Genomic DNA, 20,267 nt, shown 5'->3' on the forward strand with positions numbered 1-20,267 from the left:
TCAGAGTCCGGCGGGCAGCTTGCGGCTGCGCCGGCCGGCTTGGCGCTGGGCGACCTCCCTGTAAGCAGGGCCGGGTCCTTTGCTTTGCTTGGCGTTGGCCTTTTGCCATCGCGCTCCTGTGGCTGCCCGGAGAGAGGGGCAACCGCCCTGTAAGGAGGGCGAGAGTGCCCGCCTCCGCGCCCGAGGGGGGAAACGGAGCTCTCCCGACCCCCGGCCCGCCCGCCCTGTAAGCAGGGCAGGGCTTTTTCCCTTGGCACCTTTGGTGCCTTCTGGCGGCCCCTGGCCAGAGTGACCCCCCCGTAGTCGGGGCGTGTCACAGCCTGTGTCCCTTTGCCCCTCAGCACGCTGAGGCCCTTTTGGCCCGTGCGCAGCCCGGGGCCACTAACGGGCTTCGCTCCGTCCTCGGGAACAAGGGGCAAGCCCGAGGCTCTCCTCTCCTGCTCGGCGGCAGGGCCGGCTCCCCACGGCTCGGCGCACAGAGCTTGCTCCCTCTTCTGGGACGTTCCCCCTTTGTGTCCTTGTCCCGTCGGTGTGAGTGAGCGAGCGAGCGAGCTGGTCCCTCCTGTAGCCCCCGTAGAGATGTAGGCAGCGTAGCTTAGACTTCCCAGGAGGGAAAGAGGGGCTCTGTGCACCAACCCGTGGGGAGCCAGCCCCGGCGCCGAGCAGGAGAGGAGAGCCTCGGGCTCGCCCCCTGTTCCCGAGGAGGGAGCGAAGCCCGCTGGTGGCGTCGCGGGCACCGGGGGCCGCCCGTCCTGCTGGCCATGTGCCAGCGTGGGCCTCCCCCCGTCCTCGGGGTGGGGCCCTGTCCCTGCCGGCCTTAGGCCGCGAGGCCGTTGTTGGGAGTGCCGGGCCTCGGGGGGGCGGCCCCCTAAGTGGGGCTTTGTGCGTCCCCCCTGCTCGGCGGGCGGTTGGAGGGACCCCCTGTAATCAGGCGGGTGTCCCGCGGGGTCCCCCGGCCTCTCACGGGCGTGGGGCTGGGCGTGTGCCCTCCCTGCCCTCGGGGCCCAGCTCAGGGCCTTAGGCCACGAGCCCCGGTGCCTGGCCCTTGAGCCAGGTACTTGATGCCGCGGGGGAAGGCCGAGCTCCGTGGCTCCCTGGGCGTGGACCCGCCTGTAAGCAGGGTCCGGGTCTGGGAGCCTTTGCGCTCCCTCAGCTGGCAGCCTGTGCGGGGCGACCGCCCCGTTAGCGGGGAGCGGGTCAGGTGGCCCCCGAAGCGGAGAGAAGGAGCCTCCGCAGGCCTTTGGGCCCAGGGCCCCCCTGTAAGTCGGGGCCAGTGCCCTGGTGTCCCAGGCGCTTTGTGGTCCGGGCAGCGGCCGGAGGCCCCTGTAAGCAGGGCGGCAGCCTCTTTGGCCGCTGCTTCGCGTGCCCAGCTGCCTTTGCCCAGAGGGCCCGGCTCCCCGCAGCCCGGGTGGGACTGCGCCGTGCGTCGCCGTGGTGAGTCCAAGTGAAGCTTGGAGAGTTTTGGGGGGGGGCCTGTGGGTGGGCGGGGAGGGGCTTGGAGATGTGCCTCCGGGGGCGTGGGGTGCGGGTCGCCTTGGTAGGGAGGAGCTGGTGTTTCTCGGGCCCACCTGCCTCCTCCCGCCCTGGCAGAAGCCGTCGGAGAAGAGAGCGGAAGAGGCGTCGCGCGGGACGGCAGCGCCGGCGCGGGAAGACGCCGCGGTGAGAGCGGCTGAAGTCGGGGGGTGGTGTGGAGGTGGGGGGGTCCTGCGAGTGGGCGGGCGGGTGGTGGCTGGGGCAGCTGCCCCTGGGTCCTGCTTTCCTTGGGTGCAAGGACTCGGAGCTTCGGAGTCCGAGCTGCGTCCTCCTGCCTTGGCAGGAGCCCTCCCAGAAGAAAGCAGAGCCGTGGAGCGGGACGGCGAGGCAAGAGCGAGGAAGAAGAGCGTCGGCTTCGCGCTGAAGAGGGGGCGGGAGAGAGGCCCTCTGGGCAAAGGCCCCTCCCTGGCATCCCCGGGGCAGGGATCCCTCAGAGTCCGGCGGGCAGCTTGCGGCTGCGCCGGCCGGCTTGGCGCTGGGCGACCTCCCTGTAAGCAGGGCCGGGTCCTTTGCTTTGCTTGGCGTTGGCCTTTTGCCATCGCGCTCCTGTGGCTGCCCGGAGAGAGGGGCAACCGCCCTGTAAGGAGGGCGAGAGTGCCCGCCTCCGCGCCCGAGGGGGGAAACGGAGCTCTCCCGACCCCCGGCCCGCCCGCCCTGTAAGCAGGGCAGGGCTTTTTCCCTTGGCACCTTTGGTGCCTTCTGGCGGCCCCTGGCCAGAGTGACCCCCCGTAGTCGGGGCGTGTCACAGCCTGTGTCCCTTTGCCCCTCAGCACGCTGAGGCCCTTTTGGCCCGTGCGCAGCCCGGGGCCACTAACGGGCTTCGCTCCGTCCTCGGGAACAAGGGGCAAGCCCGAGGCTCTCCTCTCCTGCTCGGCGGCAGGGCCGGCTCCCCACGGCTCGGCGCACAGAGCTTGCTCCCTCTTCTGGGACGTTCCCCCTTTGTGTCCTTGTCCCGTCGGTGTGAGTGAGCGAGCGAGCGAGCTGGTCCCTCCTGTAGCCCCCGTAGAGATGTAGGCAGCGTAGCTTAGACTTCCCAGGAGGGAAAGAGGGGCTCTGTGCACCAACCCGTGGGGAGCCAGCCCCGGCGCCGAGCAGGAGAGGAGAGCCTCGGGCTCGCCCCCTGTTCCCGAGGAGGGAGCGAAGCCCGCTGGTGGCGTCGCGGGCACCGGGGGCCGCCCGTCCTGCTGGCCATGTGCCAGCGTGGGCCTCCCCCCGTCCTCGGGGTGGGGCCCTGTCCCTGCCGGCCTTAGGCCGCGAGGCCGTTGTTGGGAGTGCCGGGCCTCGGGGGGGCGGCCCCCTAAGTGGGGCTTTGTGCGTCCCCCCTGCTCGGCGGGCGGTTGGAGGGACCCCCTGTAATCAGGCGGGTGTCCCGCGGGGTCCCCCGGCCTCTCACGGGCGTGGGGCTGGGCGTGTGCCCTCCCTGCCCTCGGGGCCCAGCTCAGGGCCTTAGGCCACGAGCCCCGGTGCCTGGCCCTTGAGCCAGGTACTTGATGCCGCGGGGGAAGGCCGAGCTCCGTGGCTCCCTGGGCGTGGACCCGCCTGTAAGCAGGGTCCGGGTCTGGGAGCCTTTGCGCTCCCTCAGCTGGCAGCCTGTGCGGGGCGACCGCCCCGTTAGCGGGGAGCGGGTCAGGTGGCCCCCGAAGCGGAGAGAAGGAGCCTCCGCAGGCCTTTGGGCCCAGGGCCCCCCTGTAAGTCGGGGCCAGTGCCCTGGTGTCCCAGGCGCTTTGTGGTCCGGGCAGCGGCCGGAGGCCCCTGTAAGCAGGGCGGCAGCCTCTTTGGCCGCTGCTTCGCGTGCCCAGCTGCCTTTGCCCAGAGGGCCCGGCTCCCCGCAGCCCGGGTGGGACTGCGCCGTGCGTCGCCGTGGTGAGTCCAAGTGAAGCTTGGAGAGTTTTGGGGGGGGGCCTGTGGGTGGGCGGGGAGGGGCTTGGAGATGTGCCTCCGGGGGCGTGGGGTGCGGGTCGCCTTGGTAGGGAGGAGCTGGTGTTTCTCGGGCCCACCTGCCTCCTCCCGCCCTGGCAGAAGCCGTCGGAGAAGAGAGCGGAAGAGGCGTCGCGCGGGACGGCAGCGCCGGCGCGGGAAGACGCCGCGGTGAGAGCGGCTGAAGTCGGGGGGTGGTGTGGAGGTGGGGGGGTCCTGCGAGTGGGCGGGCGGGTGGTGGCTGGGGCAGCTGCCCCTGGGTCCTGCTTTCCTTGGGTGCAAGGACTCGGAGCTTCGGAGTCCGAGCTGCGTCCTCCTGCCTTGGCAGGAGCCCTCCCAGAAGAAAGCAGAGCCGTGGAGCGGGATGGCGAGGCAAGAGCGAGGAAGAAGAGCGTCGGCTTCGCGCTGAAGAGGGGGCGGGAGAGAGGCCCTCTGGGCAAAGGCCCCTCCCTGGCATCCCCGGGGCAGGGATCCCTCAGAGTCCGGCGGGCAGCTTGCGGCTGCGCCGGCCGGCTTGGCGCTGGGCGACCTCCCTGTAAGCAGGGCCGGGTCCTTTGCTTTGCTTGGCGTTGGCCTTTTGCCATCGCGCTCCTGTGGCTGCCCGGAGAGAGGGGCAACCGCCCTGTAAGGAGGGCGAGAGTGCCCGCCTCCGCGCCCGAGGGGGGAAACGGAGCTCTCCCGACCCCCGGCCCGCCCGCCCTGTAAGCAGGGCAGGGCTTTTTCCCTTGGCACCTTTGGTGCCTTCTGGCGGCCCCTGGCCAGAGTGACCCCCCGTAGTCGGGGCGTGTCACAGCCTGTGTCCCTTTGCCCCTCAGCACGCTGAGGCCCTTTTGGCCCGTGCGCAGCCCGGGGCCACTAACGGGCTTCGCTCCGTCCTCGGGAACAAGGGGCAAGCCCGAGGCTCTCCTCTCCTGCTCGGCGGCAGGGCCGGCTCCCCACGGCTCGGCGCACAGAGCTTGCTCCCTCTTCTGGGACGTTCCCCCTTTGTGTCCTTGTCCCGTCGGTGTGAGTGAGCGAGCGAGCGAGCTGGTCCCTCCTGTAGCCCCCGTAGAGATGTAGGCAGCGTAGCTTAGACTTCCCAGGAGGGAAAGAGGGGCTCTGTGCACCAACCCGTGGGGAGCCAGCCCCGGCGCCGAGCAGGAGAGGAGAGCCTCGGGCTCGCCCCCTGTTCCCGAGGAGGGAGCGAAGCCCGCTGGTGGCGTCGCGGGCACCGGGGGCCGCCCGTCCTGCTGGCCATGTGCCAGCGTGGGCCTCCCCCCGTCCTCGGGGTGGGGCCCTGTCCCTGCCGGCCTTAGGCCGCGAGGCCGTTGTTGGGAGTGCCGGGCCTCGGGGGGGCGGCCCCCTAAGTGGGGCTTTGTGCGTCCCCCCTGCTCGGCGGGCGGTTGGAGGGACCCCCTGTAATCAGGCGGGTGTCCCGCGGGGTCCCCCGGCCTCTCACGGGCGTGGGGCTGGGCGTGTGCCCTCCCTGCCCTCGGGGCCCAGCTCAGGGCCTTAGGCCACGAGCCCCGGTGCCTGGCCCTTGAGCCAGGTACTTGATGCCGCGGGGGAAGGCCGAGCTCCGTGGCTCCCTGGGCGTGGACCCGCCTGTAAGCAGGGTCCGGGTCTGGGAGCCTTTGCGCTCCCTCAGCTGGCAGCCTGTGCGGGGCGACCGCCCCGTTAGCGGGGAGCGGGTCAGGTGGCCCCCGAAGCGGAGAGAAGGAGCCTCCGCAGGCCTTTGGGCCCAGGGCCCCCCTGTAAGTCGGGGCCAGTGCCCTGGTGTCCCAGGCGCTTTGTGGTCCGGGCAGCGGCCGGAGGCCCCTGTAAGCAGGGCGGCAGCCTCTTTGGCCGCTGCTTCGCGTGCCCAGCTGCCTTTGCCCAGAGGGCCCGGCTCCCCGCAGCCCGGGTGGGACTGCGCCGTGCGTCGCCGTGGTGAGTCCAAGTGAAGCTTGGAGAGTTTTGGGGGGGGGCCTGTGGGTGGGCGGGGAGGGGCTTGGAGATGTGCCTCCGGGGGCGTGGGGTGCGGGTCGCCTTGGTAGGGAGGAGCTGGTGTTTCTCGGGCCCACCTGCCTCCTCCCGCCCTGGCAGAAGCCGTCGGAGAAGAGAGCGGAAGAGGCGTCGCGCGGGACGGCAGCGCCGGCGCGGGAAGACGCCGCGGTGAGAGCGGCTGAAGTCGGGGGGTGGTGTGGAGGTGGGGGGGTCCTGCGAGTGGGCGGGCGGGTGGTGGCTGGGGCAGCTGCCCCTGGGTCCTGCTTTCCTTGGGTGCAAGGACTCGGAGCTTCGGAGTCCGAGCTGCGTCCTCCTGCCTTGGCAGGAGCCCTCCCAGAAGAAAGCAGAGCCGTGGAGTGGGACGGCGAGGCAAGAGCGAGGAAGAAGAGCGTCGGCTTCGCGCTGAAGAGGGGGCGGGAGAGAGGCCCTCTGGGCAAAGGCCCCTCCCTGGCATCCCCGGGGCAGGGATCCCTCAGAGTCCGGCGGGCAGCTTGCGGCTGCGCCGGCCGGCTTGGCGCTGGGCGACCTCCCTGTAAGCAGGGCCGGGTCCTTTGCTTTGCTTGGCGTTGGCCTTTTGCCATCGCGCTCCTGTGGCTGCCCGGAGAGAGGGGCAACCGCCCTGTAAGGAGGGCGAGAGTGCCCGCCTCCGCGCCCGAGGGGGGAAACGGAGCTCTCCCGACCCCCGGCCCGCCCGCCCTGTAAGCAGGGCAGGGCTTTTTCCCTTGGCACCTTTGGTGCCTTCTGGCGGCCCCTGGCCAGAGTGACCCCCCGTAGTCGGGGCGTGTCACAGCCTGTGTCCCTTTGCCCCTCAGCACGCTGAGGCCCTTTTGGCCCGTGCGCAGCCCGGGGCCACTAACGGGCTTCGCTCCGTCCTCGGGAACAAGGGGCAAGCCCGAGGCTCTCCTCTCCTGCTCGGCGGCAGGGCCGGCTCCCCACGGCTCGGCGCACAGAGCTTGCTCCCTCTTCTGGGACGTTCCCCCTTTGTGTCCTTGTCCCGTCGGTGTGAGTGAGCGAGCGAGCGAGCTGGTCCCTCCTGTAGCCCCCGTAGAGATGTAGGCAGCGTAGCTTAGACTTCCCAGGAGGGAAAGAGGGGCTCTGTGCACCAACCCGTGGGGAGCCAGCCCCGGCGCCGAGCAGGAGAGGAGAGCCTCGGGCTCGCCCCCTGTTCCCGAGGAGGGAGCGAAGCCCGCTGGTGGCGTCGCGGGCACCGGGGGCCGCCCGTCCTGCTGGCCATGTGCCAGCGTGGGCCTCCCCCCGTCCTCGGGGTGGGGCCCTGTCCCTGCCGGCCTTAGGCCGCGAGGCCGTTGTTGGGAGTGCCGGGCCTCGGGGGGGCGGCCCCCTAAGTGGGGCTTTGTGCGTCCCCCCTGCTCGGCGGGCGGTTGGAGGGACCCCCTGTAATCAGGCGGGTGTCCCGCGGGGTCCCCCGGCCTCTCACGGGCGTGGGGCTGGGCGTGTGCCCTCCCTGCCCTCGGGGCCCAGCTCAGGGCCTTAGGCCACGAGCCCCGGTGCCTGGCCCTTGAGCCAGGTACTTGATGCCGCGGGGGAAGGCCGAGCTCCGTGGCTCCCTGGGCGTGGACCCGCCTGTAAGCAGGGTCCGGGTCTGGGAGCCTTTGCGCTCCCTCAGCTGGCAGCCTGTGCGGGGCGACCGCCCCGTTAGCGGGGAGCGGGTCAGGTGGCCCCCGAAGCGGAGAGAAGGAGCCTCCGCAGGCCTTTGGGCCCAGGGCCCCCCTGTAAGTCGGGGCCAGTGCCCTGGTGTCCCAGGCGCTTTGTGGTCCGGGCAGCGGCCGGAGGCCCCTGTAAGCAGGGCGGCAGCCTCTTTGGCCGCTGCTTCGCGTGCCCAGCTGCCTTTGCCCAGAGGGCCCGGCTCCCCGCAGCCCGGGTGGGACTGCGCCGTGCGTCGCCGTGGTGAGTCCAAGTGAAGCTTGGAGAGTTTTGGGGGGGGGCCTGTGGGTGGGCGGGGAGGGGCTTGGAGATGTGCCTCCGGGGGCGTGGGGTGCGGGTCGCCTTGGTAGGGAGGAGCTGGTGTTTCTCGGGCCCACCTGCCTCCTCCCGCCCTGGCAGAAGCCGTCGGAGAAGAGAGCGGAAGAGGCGTCGCGCGGGACGGCAGCGCCGGCGCGGGAAGACGCCGCGGTGAGAGCGGCTGAAGTCGGGGGGTGGTGTGGAGGTGGGGGGGTCCTGCGAGTGGGCGGGCGGGGTGGTGGCTGGGGCAGCTGCCCCTGGGTCCTGCTTTCCTTGGGTGCAAGGACTCGGAGCTTCGGAGTCCGAGCTGCGTCCTCCTGCCTTGGCAGGAGCCCTCCCAGAAGAAAGCAGAGCCGTGGAGCGGGACGGCGAGGCAAGAGCGAGGAAGAAGAGCGTCGGCTTCGCGCTGAAGAGGGGGCGGGAGAGAGGCCCTCTGGGCAAAGGCCCCTCCCTGGCATCCCCGGGGCAGGGATCCCTCAGAGTCCGGCGGGCAGCTTGCGGCTGCGCCGGCCGGCTTGGCGCTGGGCGACCTCCCTGTAAGCAGGGCCGGGTCCTTTGCTTTGCTTGGCGTTGGCCTTTTGCCATCGCGCTCCTGTGGCTGCCCGGAGAGAGGGGCAACCGCCCTGTAAGGAGGGCGAGAGTGCCCGCCTCCGCGCCCGAGGGGGGAAACGGAGCTCTCCCGACCCCCGGCCCGCCCGCCCTGTAAGCAGGGCAGGGCTTTTTCCCTTGGCACCTTTGGTGCCTTCTGGCGGCCCCTGGCCAGAGTGACCCCCCGTAGTCGGGGCGTGTCACAGCCTGTGTCCCTTTGCCCCTCAGCACGCTGAGGCCCTTTTGGCCCGTGCGCAGCCCGGGGCCACTAACGGGCTTCGCTCCGTCCTCGGGAACAAGGGGCAAGCCCGAGGCTCTCCTCTCCTGCTCGGCGGCAGGGCCGGCTCCCCACGGCTCGGCGCACAGAGCTTGCTCCCTCTTCTGGGACGTTCCCCCTTTGTGTCCTTGTCCCGTCGGTGTGAGTGAGCGAGCGAGCGAGCTGGTCCCTCCTGTAGCCCCCGTAGAGATGTAGGCAGCGTAGCTTAGACTTCCCAGGAGGGAAAGAGGGGCTCTGTGCACCAACCCGTGGGGAGCCAGCCCCGGCGCCGAGCAGGAGAGGAGAGCCTCGGGCTCGCCCCCTGTTCCCGAGGAGGGAGCGAAGCCCGCTGGTGGCGTCGCGGGCACCGGGGGCCGCCCGTCCTGCTGGCCATGTGCCAGCGTGGGCCTCCCCCCGTCCTCGGGGTGGGGCCCTGTCCCTGCCGGCCTTAGGCCGCGAGGCCGTTGTTGGGAGTGCCGGGCCTCGGGGGGGCGGCCCCCTAAGTGGGGCTTTGTGCGTCCCCCCTGCTCGGCGGGCGGTTGGAGGGACCCCCTGTAATCAGGCGGGTGTCCCGCGGGGTCCCCCGGCCTCTCACGGGCGTGGGGCTGGGCGTGTGCCCTCCCTGCCCTCGGGGCCCAGCTCAGGGCCTTAGGCCACGAGCCCCGGTGCCTGGCCCTTGAGCCAGGTACTTGATGCCGCGGGGGAAGGCCGAGCTCCGTGGCTCCCTGGGCGTGGACCCGCCTGTAAGCAGGGTCCGGGTCTGGGAGCCTTTGCGCTCCCTCAGCTGGCAGCCTGTGCGGGGCGACCGCCCCGTTAGCGGGGAGCGGGTCAGGTGGCCCCCGAAGCGGAGAGAAGGAGCCTCCGCAGGCCTTTGGGCCCAGGGCCCCCCTGTAAGTCGGGGCCAGTGCCCTGGTGTCCCAGGCGCTTTGTGGTCCGGGCAGCGGCCGGAGGCCCCTGTAAGCAGGGCGGCAGCCTCTTTGGCCGCTGCTTCGCGTGCCCAGCTGCCTTTGCCCAGAGGGCCCGGCTCCCCGCAGCCCGGGTGGGACTGCGCCGTGCGTCGCCGTGGTGAGTCCAAGTGAAGCTTGGAGAGTTTTGGGGGGGGGCCTGTGGGTGGGCGGGGAGGGGCTTGGAGATGTGCCTCCGGGGGCGTGGGGTGCGGGTCGCCTTGGTAGGGAGGAGCTGGTGTTTCTCGGGCCCACCTGCCTCCTCCCGCCCTGGCAGAAGCCGTCGGAGACGAGAGCGGAAGAGGCGTTGCTTTCCGCTGAGTCGCTTCTGAATATCCTATTTCCTTTTGCAATTTCCTTGTTTTTCTCTGTGTCCAGTCTCCAAGGGGAAGACTATCTTGGAGTTTTTCTCCCGGGTTAAATACATTGCCTCCTCTAGCAAGATGAAAGCCTCTACTTATCTAAAGGGATTTGAGGCTGTATTAACTTGTGCTTTTTCTCCCTCTGCAGGACACTGCCCTCAAGTAGGCAACTGCACTCAGGAGGCATTGGGAGTTTACTGCTTGAAAGGTTTATGGTGTGGGTCACACTGGAAAAAAAAAAAAAGAAAAGAAGAGTTTCACTTGGATTTCCAGTGATTCTTACAGGTTCTGGTTGCATCCCACTTTCCAGATGTGTATGCTTCCACTTCTCTTATTAAAAACATTGGATGAGCTACAAAGTAGTTGTGTCTCCCAGTTTCTTGTTCTACACCCAAGAGAATGAGGCATCTTGTTACTGCTGCACACAGGTTGTTCTCCAGTTCACTCAGACTATCCCTGCATTTTCAGAAGCCCAAAAAAATGATCACAATAGAGAAACAGCAGCCGGGCAGAGCCGAGGGCAATGTCTACTGTTACCTGGGCTAGAGGATGAGGAAGGGGAAAGGAAAAGTTAAAACGAGGCTCAGCATTGAATCTCTCCAGCCTGACAAAATAGTCTGAAACACCCTGCTTCCTTTCTGCATGTTTGTGGAGAGTGTTGATCCAGTTGTGAGCCAGTTTGACACAACTGGGAATGTGCTGATTTACAAACTCAAAGTGCTTGTAACATTTCACTGGTGTTTAATATACATTTATTCAATTTCTGCTTTGTGGTTACCAAAAGTACCAAGTTTTATGCACTCTTCCTTTTCAGTTGGAAAGGAGAAAGAGTAGAGGTGACATTTCTTCAGTATTTAGCAAGAATTTGGTGTTTTAATACTGTATGCATTTCATAATGAATATCACTAGGATCACCTTGATAGAGCTACAGCTGTCAGTGGGTGAGGCAATTACTAAATGAGGGCATTCAATACTCTTGAATAAAGACTCTGCTATAAACTGTCATATTTATGAGTACTAGAGAGAATATATTTTGTAGTAAAATATGATTTATTATACTTATGCAGATTTGGAAATTGCTGAACAGCTGGGCAGACAAGTTACAGGGCTGTGTATGTGAGTATCTGCTTGTGCTTTATCTTCTGCAGGAATAGAAGAATTCCTGCACCATCCGTTTGCAGAGATGGATTCTACCACTTGGAGAACATAATAACCTTCCTTTAGGTACACTCATCAAGAGTCTGTTCAGCAGTCACCTTAAAAACCCATGTCTGAAACCCATCTCTGCACACTTACCACTTTTTTCCTCTCCACAAATATTTCTCACTCCTGAATTCTTAACAGTGCTGAGTTTTATGCCTTTCTGAGGAGTGAGACACAGACTATTTTGTGAGAGCAGGAGTGACAGCAGATTATTTTGTTGGCTTCAACATGTTTTCCCAAAATGCTCTTACTGACAGTCATTGTCTTCCACACTTTCATCCCACTGGTAGGCTTTCTATGCCTCAGGATAATCTTTGAATCAAAGAGCCTGATCTTCTGATGTGCTGATCTCCCACCATTCCACTTGGCTTCAGTTGGCATTGTGAGTGCTCAGCACTACTGTAAATTATTCTCCAAGTGTGTAACTGGTAGCCTGTGTTCTTTGTAAGCACTGGCTTGCTCGAGCTGATCTGCTGCTTTAGGAGCTTTGAACTTTCTTAGGTCACTGAATCACAGTTAATTTCCTACTGGAGTTCATGACTTTGTATGGGAAAAATCTTTGTCGTGTGAGAAACAAAGGGAAAGGATATCCTGGCTTTGAGTTCCTGTGTGTTTTACCCTTTTCTTCCCGTTTCTCCCCTGTTAACCCCTAAGTTAGTGACCTGGAGGGTAAAGGCAAACTAGACAAAATACAGAAGAAAAACATTTTGGTTTAAACATTTTGTTTGTGTGATGCACTGCTCACTAGTGCATCATTAGTACAGGTTTATTGAATTTTAATTCAGAGGACTAATTGGAGTTGTAATCTTCATCCTACGTTTTCCTAACATTATTTTCCTGATTTGTCCTGCTAGGCAAATCATCACCACATATGACCTGTAACCTAATGCTGACAAAGACACTTTCTAAATCATATTGGCTTTAATTTGTTACTTCTTATATGAACAAAAGTCAACGACATTTTGCAGTGGATAGACCTAACACATCAACAGTGTCTCTGCAGTTCTGTGGTCACATTGTTTTCAGCTTATTTAACCTCACCATCTCTAGGTCTAAGCTTCCTGAGCCAGATATGCAAGATTCACAGGAAAGCTACCACCTTGTTTTAAGAAATCCCTTCTTTGCCATATAAAACACAGAACTTATGCCTCTACTCAGACTGGCAACTGGGTGCTGGCTGCAGCTGTCTGTGCTTGTTCCTAGAGGAACAAGCATATCATAGAAATTCACTGGAAATTCATTCAATAGAAATTTATTGCAGCAACACATACTAAGGGATAAAACAGATCTTACCAAATGTCCAAAGATGATGCTGATGAGAGCAGAAGGGTCCTCTAGAATAATAACTTTATGGAGGATTTTTTGAATGCTGTGAATTCAGCATGAGGAGAAATAATAGTCGGTACAGCTTACCACAACATCCTTCTGGGACACACAAGAGATTTCACCAAAATTGACCCAGAACAGACCAACTTGCTGGTCTCTGGAGAGATCTTTTTAATATAGCATTAAACCAGCTGCCCAACAGATTCTTTCTTTTGTTGCAACCTGTACACCTAATGGTAGAACTGGCATGGCAAAAATTCTCCCTCCTCTGTGCTTTCAGGGAAGTTGTCAATTAAGAGCACAAAAGGCAAGAATATTCCAGTGCATTCCCAGCCTGCCTAAGGTTCTCATCAGCAAAGGCTGCTCACGAGGTATGCCAGCTAAGCATATTTGTCTGCCTATATTCCTTTGTAATCCAGCTCCATTGTTTCTGCAGGAGTCAGTTGTTTTGGCATGGTAAGGAACTGCAGTATTTCAATCACATACAACTCATGGGATTTCACATCCTTTCAATAAGGTGTTACTGAAACTGGGAGACCACAGTGAAATGGCAACTGTCTGTAGCTGTAGAAAAGAGATGCTGGGATGCACAGTAGCTGCAATGACTGCCTGCTTAGCATACACTAACATAATTCATCCTCACAACAACTTTGTCCCACGGCCAAGGCAGGTTAAATGATGTTGCAAACACTGCTCAGAGAGAGAGATGGCACTGCAGTCCTCTATCTGGGACTGCCAGTAAGGACAAACTGTGTGTAGAAGCTGGAGGAAAACAAGCAAGGTTTAATTGCCACCTTATCCTTTGTATTTATCTATCTCACCTGGGAGCAGTGCCTTCTAAAGGAACCAAGATAATTTCAGAATGGAATGAAGCCAGCATGGACTCACGTGAATACATAAAAGGTGGGTTGAGGTCCCTACACCATAGAAACATACTAGAAAAAAAGTGCTACATTTCTGCTCCCTCTTAATCCCCCCAAAAATCCTTTATTTGCACTGAAAGAGCTTTCCTTTATAGTGTTATGTGGTCTGTGATTACCTATTGAAAGAAAAAGCCACAGAACACTCAAGTCTCAATCTAAAATCAATGCATCAGGTACAGTGGCTGTGCTATTTCTTCTTTTCCTTGACTGCTTGTGGTAGTAACAATAAAAAAACTTGGCACTTCGTAAGCATTTAATGTCGATAACGTGCTAAAAAACAATTAATTAAGCTTCCCCAGGAAAAACATCTGTGCCTTTTGCCTCCCACATCTTTCCCTTTTGCAGTCAAGTTTTCAGCTCTGCAGATCTGGGAAACAGTATGTGTGAAAGAATTTGGGAGAGATTCTCTTACACAGCAGGTAAAACTGGCAGGAAGGGCAAGAAAAAGGTGTTTATGTCAACTTTTCCACTTACATTTTGGCTATTGAATTGATCAAAATAGGGTAAGTTAGGGACTACTTTGGTGTATGACTGACTCCACAGTGAGCTATTGTGGGTGGCTTTGTGGTTAAGAGCAGAATTCAACACTGCAAACACAGCCCCAGATGTGCCAGCCCTGAGCAGCATCTGATGCTTTCTCTCTGCAGCAGGAAATGAGGACGCTTGGTTAATCTCTCCTAAATTACTCCTTTCTAGAGGGCATTTTCCTCCTGTGTGGTTGAAGGTCCTGTAACATCCTGTGGCTTTCCAGAGTGACATGTGAGGGAGGGAGGTGGTGGCCTTGCTACGTGCAGCAAAATTGTATTTGCTAAACTTGTACAGTTTCTGAACTTGAATTTGAAGTAAGAGTTTCTCATGGTCTCTATTAGGAAAGTGCTCAGCTGATGGCAATTTCAGCAGAGTTTGATTACCTAAATTAGATTCCAATTGTCCACCTTGGTTTTATAGCATCTACTTTAAATCAAATGTGAAATGTGATACTGAATGGGGACCCCGCAGTAACCCACAAATGGGGATTGATTTGAAATATGTAAATCTAATAAAGGAAAGAAGAAGCCAATACATACAAAGAGAGCCTGTGAAGGAAAGGAAAGAAGAACCTGACTGGAGGAAGTGACACAACTGAGCTGTTTATGCCAAATCCCCAGATTAATTCTAACTGGAGTTGGGAGACAGTGGTTTGCACAGAATTAAGGCCCAGAGCCACAGAGATTGTTGTCTGATTCTGGTTGTAGTAAATAAGTGAGATGCCTAAATACCTCTGAAAACCTGGTCCTTAAAATGCTTGAGTGTGTACAGCTGTTACAGGATTTGTAAACCTCCAATAATTACTAAATAAGTGAACAGGCAGAACATGAGAAATACATTGGCTTTGGCAAAACAGCTGCAAAGCAGAAGCTCTGACCATGATTACCCAGGAAAGGGTGGGGCAGTTTATTTGCTAGTAAATGCTTTTCAAGCAGGTGGATCTCTGTGGCTCATCAGCTGTAACCCAGGTGAGGGAGCTGCCATCTAATCCGACAGCTTTTCACTCAGGGTTTGCACTGAGGAGGGAGCAAGTTGGGAAGCAAGAGCAAGCTGAGAAGTGTGGAAGGAGTAGGATGTGCTCGCTAAGGTTGGTTCTCAAATGAAGCTGGGTTGATGTGGTGTTATTAGTAGTGGGTTTTTCTCTAAACATTGCGTGTGCAGTGTTGGCTTTCTAATATTAACACATTTCAGAATATCTTTGCCCGTGTGTGCTTTGCTGTCTCTCAAGCAGGCCATGATGTCTGCATGTTCAGGACAGTGAATGTGTGCTGTATTCCTTTCTTTTCTTTAGAGTAATTTTGTCCTTTGTATTAGAAACCCTTTCTCTTTGTTTTAAATCATTGAATTAATGTGGACCTTGAGGTGTTTTGAGGATTAGCTCAACTATTTTTACCATGCTTGCTTTGAAGATGTAGAGCACTACTGAAATGCTAAGATTTAAATATGGGCTGTGAAGAAAGTGCTGCTGATCGAGTTTTTAGAGGGAGCACGTTAGGTAACATTGTGTTTGTTATTTAAAGGTAAAATGAAATTCATGGGGAACTGCCAAGTATGAATTGTAGAGAAAACTTTTAAAGACTGTAGAAAATAATACATCTCTGTTTGTTTTATGGATGCTTAAAAACCTTTAGGGCTCAATATAGATTAGAACATGTAAGGGATTGTGATGGAAACAGCAGTCAAAGCCCATCATTTGGCCTGGGACTATCCTGTCTCGCTATGGATGACACATATAATTGACACTTTATAGTTTTTGTTGTTTTAAGTTTTGATCCATGTACACAAAACCAATAGAACAAAGAAAAAAATCATTACTATGTGCACAACAGCCCAGAAGACAAAGAAATACAAATGGACAGGTCTTAGATGAAAGGACTGTAATTTTTCCTCTGAATGAAATGCTATTTTTTAGAACGATATGGTGCAGATATGAATGGGTTAAGGTATTCTGCCAAACATATTGTCAGAGTTCCAGAAAAAAATCACAGTTTAGTTCCAGTTTTCTTCAGGGGGACTACAAGTATACAGATTGTGGTGGTGTATTCTCTGCAGCAGACATAAAATCCCTCCAATAAATTTTCTTCCATTAATAAGTCATTGTAATGGAAACTTAATATTATATATGCATAAGGATTGATGTGTTTCTAGTTTTTTTCCTCTTTAAACAGTGACCATTTCAAAGTCTGCCTGAAAAATGGTATCAATGACTCTCTTGCAGAATGTGCGATAAACATTTAGAGGGTTTCCTCTGTTAGCATCTTTTGAAGGCACATTTCAGAAGGTTAAAAACATCAAGTATGAAATTCCTTCTGACTCGAGCGGGTTTTTGTTTGTTTGTTTTCTCCCCTGAGAACTGAGAATATTTTGGACTAATCCAAAATGAGTTTTTGTGTTCCCCAAGCAAACTGCAGTATCAATTATTTGCATAGCCTTAGCCTTACAGTGTGTCATCTGCTATTGTGTGTCCTCAGGAAGAGTACTCCTGATGTGCTGGCACTTTTCCAAACAGCCAAAGTGATAGCTTGTATCAGTTTGATTCTGTGATTTACTACATTAACATAAAGATGGAAGCAAATCTGTTTTCTATTTGTTTCAGCAAGAAGCTTTGTCTCACATAACAGTATTTTACTGCACTTCATCTGACACAGAATAATCCTTGTAACACATTCTGAGTAGAATGCTGGAAGGATGTTTTAAAAGGGAAAAATATGTTCTCAAGGGGACCAGCACTTCTAAAGAGAATGAAAGGCCAATGAATAGTTGTTCAGGATTTCTCTTGCCTTCACCTTTCTCAAGAGATTTTACAAATATATTTCACAGAATACAGTTATCAGCACCGTGAAGCACAGTATGCCTGTACCCTGCCAAAAATGGTGCAGAAAACATCAATATTAAGATGTATTTTCTATTCTGAAGGGCTCCCTAAATCATGAAATGGAGTGGAAAATCTAAATTCTTGATTCACTGCAGGCCTAGGCATAATTTAAGCACTATTTTTGCTGATTAGCTAGAGAAACAGATGCATCATGTGAGAGTGTGCTGGGTTTCGAGAACTTGTAACTGCAGAAAGAGTATTGCTGCATGAGAACATCCAGGGATGGCTAACAGTGGGTAGAGAGCATTGTACTGGCTGGCAAAGCCAGGACAATCTTATACAGCATGTAAATGCTGTGCACTTGGTAAGCTAATCTTGGCTCTTTATGGTATGTTTGATATTTTTCCTACAAATAGAGGGTTCAGACTCCCCTCGGATCTCACTGCAAAGTGTGTTTGAAGTTATGAGTCAACACAGGTGCTCTGACTGGCTGTGCTCTGCATCTGGGGGGCAGGTGCACCCTTCATGAGGCTTTAGCATGACCACCTTTAGTCTGGAAAAGGTGGTCAGGGTTGGAAGTCCTTTTTATGTACGGCCAAGAAGCTTATTCAGATACTGGTTGAAACAGGTTGGTCTGTGGCCTGCAGCAGTGACAGGAGGGTACCATCATGGGAGATGGGCAGCAGTGTAATTGTGGGGTTTGGGTTGGGTTTTTTTCCCCCCAGTGTCTTGCTTGGCAGTGATTTGAGTGCTTCTCAAATATTAAGTGACTTGTATGCAACATGCATTGCTTTGCCAGCTGGAGCCAACAATAAAAGCTCCTATTGGAAGAAATTGGAGGAGGAGGAGAACAACACTGTTTAAGCCTCCCTGATGCGTGTGGGTGACTTTTATACCCATCCTAGTTTAGCTTTCCAGAGTAAAGCAGGTAATCCTCAACCTTGCTTCAATTCAAAGAAGTCTGCAGAAACACCTGCCCACCTTAATGTGGTACAAAGAAGCACAGTAGATGTGAAGAGGGTATGAATTTTGATTTCTGCTATTCCTTTGCTTATTCTGATGCAAGTCATTTTTATTCACTTTCCAGCACCAGCATGATGAGCAACATTGTGCCATTAAATTTGTACAGGAGAATTTTAGCTGTCTGTGTTCACATTAGTATATTTAGGTAAGACTTAGCCATGTATGCAGTGACAGCACAGTTTATAGACTTATTTGTACAAATATTTGTGTTCTAGTACATGTGAAAAAAATAACACATTGAGATTCCTAGGGTGAAGAAATTTGAGAGCTAAATGTATGTTATTTTATGACAAGACTGAGAAAGAGTTTCACAGAAATAAAAAATCTCCTAGTCTGTATAGGGAAGAAGAAACTGTTTAATAGGGGTAGTCAGGAGCCAGCCTTGTTTGATTTTAAGGTGAGAGACTTGACTATACAGGCAGATGTTACAGGTGTACTTCTATATGGAATGCAATGCAATTGTTTGTAATCCTGGGTGTGAAGTACTCTATAAATTGCTTTAGCGATGGATGGTCCTAAGCTAAAAAGAAGGTGTTAAGGTAGAAGTCAAATCAAGTTGGTAATAGCTGTTATAAACACATTGGCCTCAGGGAACCCTCACCAACAGATGGTTACCTTCACTGGTCTCCACTGGTATCCCTGCCAGACATGGCCAAGTTCAGCATGTGAGATGGAGAATGCCCACATGTGAGAGTACCCTAAGGCAAGGGTTGTTCATGTGCTCTCTTTAAATGTTTGAATCCTTTTCCCTAGCAGAGGTGCTGGAGCTGGCCATTGTGCAGGGAGTAGGCAGCAATATCTCCCTTTTCCCATGTTTTTAATGAAACAAATGTTTACAGAAAGGGTTATGAGTATCTACCCTTGTCAGAGTGTGACTACAGAAAGTGCTGGTATGGGATCTCCACAGACATGGCTTATGAAGTTTTTTAGCAAGCTAAAGGCTTGTTTCAGCTTAGGGTAAGGGGAGTAAGTACAACAGAGGCATGTTGATTTATGCAATAATAACTGTCCCCTTCCACCTTCATTCAGAAGACTAACATCAGTCAATTCAAGGCTGCTCAACCTCTCATAATAACAGGGAAACAAGTAACTGATATAAAATATCATGAAATTTAGTAGTAGGAGAAGAGAAAGTGTTAGGATTCTGTCTGAGGCTTTGCTTTTGGGTAAGGTTCACTTGATTACTGAGAAGTGTAAGAGCTATAATAGGTGAAGGCAGTCATCTTTCCAAAGAAATAAATTCTGTGAAAGCCTCCCTATGAGGTTCTGAGCGTTAAGCTTGGGGAAAGGAAATCTGGAATTAACTCAATTAGTTATATAAGCCTGCATGGCTATTCTTTTCCTGCAGGGAGTATACTATAAATGGAGTCAATCCAGAATGGCTCCAAGGCTTTTTTTTTTGTTTGTTTTGCTTTTGTCAGCTCGTAAGGGTCACCTGTGGACTCATAGCTCCAGAGAACAATCATGTGGAGGGTCCCTGGCAAGCAAGGGAAGACACAAATCATGGATCTGAAAATGCTCATCAGTGACAGCCTGTTTCTGATCTGTTCCTTGAGGCGACAGGAATCTTGAACTGATTCAAAGTTTCACTCCTCAGGGTGTGTGAGGAACAGCAATGGGGGAAACAGAGAGGGTATTTTTCTCAAAATCCTTCCCAGGGAGGATGACAAAAAGATAATTAGTTCCAAAGAACAACAGTTCCAATGAGGTAATTCCCTCTTCTCCAAGGGATTATCTATATGTACGTTATGAACTGCTACCACAGCAGGACTGTGAGTGATATTGGGTATAAAGTCCAAATTGCACAATAGATCAACTTAGTGGAATTTTGCAAAATTAAATGGAAAACATATGGAGACAATATGAATGTCTCCTTAGCGTGAGGAGCCAGACTAGAGCATTATAAAGGGGTGGTACCTCCTTCCTGCTCATCTTGCATCATGTTTGGCTGGTCACAGGCAATAGTATTGCCATGATTTGAATCCCACAGTTCTGCAGAAAAGGCAACTTGAAGCATGACTCTGACCATTGAAAGCTTATTTATCTTAAGGACATGCATTTTTCTGTGGTTTATCTCCTAATAACTGTGAATACTTCAGTGGAAAACATCATCTGTTTCTACTGGGAAATTCAGACAGACAAGCCCACTTTATTACTTCATTCCAGCAAGAAATACTAGATTGGCTTTTGGTCCATATTCAACATGCTCTAGAATGCCCAATATCTATTATTCCTTTATTCTTCTTCCTCTTGAGACTAATTTGAAAGTAAGACAAGACAGGCCCAGTGATCCTGCTCACCTCAGTGCGTCCCAAACAGTTTTTGCTTTGTGATATTCTAACTATATAACATGATGTGGTCCATACCATTGAATGTCAACAATTTTTTAGTTTTATTTCATGGTTTTTTAAAATAAAAATAAATCAGTTGGGCCATGGGTAGCCCAGGAGCACAAATGCAATGCCTGATTCAATTTATTATCTAGATTTGTGGAACTATTGGAAAATCTAAAAATACATAATGTTGGGTTAAATTGGGCTGAGTTCAGGTGTTCTGTGCTATCAGAATGCTGCACTTGAGACCAGGGGAAAGGAAAGGAGAGCAACAAGGTTACAGAGGGCAAGTCAGAAAGCTCTGACTCGGAAAAGTAATTCAATCTTCTCACCTGGAGAGTCACTGTTAAGTACAAGTCATGAATTGCACTGTGGGTAGTTCTGAATGGCATTTAAGAACTGTAGTGAGCTGTTGTACCCAACCAAATACCATGAAGGGGAATGGAGGTCAGTGTATGTGCTTGGGTGCCTTTTGAATTCGTCACTTTGAAGTGTACATTCCCTGAATGCTGCTGCATGCACACTACCGAGCCAAAGCCTTCAGTGAGAATTGGAGGGCTTGATGCTAACAAGTTTATTCTGCAGTGTTATT

At 55.0% G+C, this 20,267-nt stretch overlaps 1 protein-coding gene across 5 annotated transcripts; it reads left to right on the forward strand.

Annotated features, from left to right (window-relative positions):
* The first annotated feature begins 5 nt into the window (after nt 1-5).
* On the forward strand, nt 6-8,805 carry LOC135419243 (collagen alpha-2(I) chain-like). Of its 5 annotated transcripts, XM_064665514.1 has the most exons (9): nt 6-1,434; nt 1,591-1,659; nt 1,817-3,396; nt 3,553-3,621; nt 3,779-5,358; nt 5,515-5,583; nt 5,741-7,320; nt 7,477-7,545; nt 7,704-8,805. In XM_064665514.1, exons 7-9 carry the CDS (start codon nt 6,948-6,950, stop codon nt 8,078-8,080), a joined length of 819 nt encoding a protein of 272 aa, XP_064521584.1. In that variant the 5' UTR covers nt 6-1,434; nt 1,591-1,659; nt 1,817-3,396; nt 3,553-3,621; nt 3,779-5,358; nt 5,515-5,583; nt 5,741-6,947; the 3' UTR covers nt 8,081-8,805. The 5 variants fall into 5 exon arrangements, 1 of the variants encoding a protein (XP_064521584.1); XR_010432866.1 differs by lacking the exon at nt 7,477-7,545; XR_010432868.1 differs by lacking the exons at nt 5,515-5,583; nt 7,477-7,545; nt 7,704-8,805 and having other exon boundaries at nt 5,741-6,842.
* The last annotated feature ends 11,462 nt before the right edge of the window (nt 8,806-20,267 follow it).

The sequence above is a fragment of the Pseudopipra pipra genome, chromosome 9 (assembly GCF_036250125.1).
Source record: "Pseudopipra pipra isolate bDixPip1 chromosome 9, bDixPip1.hap1, whole genome shotgun sequence".
In the NCBI taxonomy this organism is placed as follows: Eukaryota; Metazoa; Chordata; class Aves; order Passeriformes; family Pipridae; genus Pseudopipra; species Pseudopipra pipra.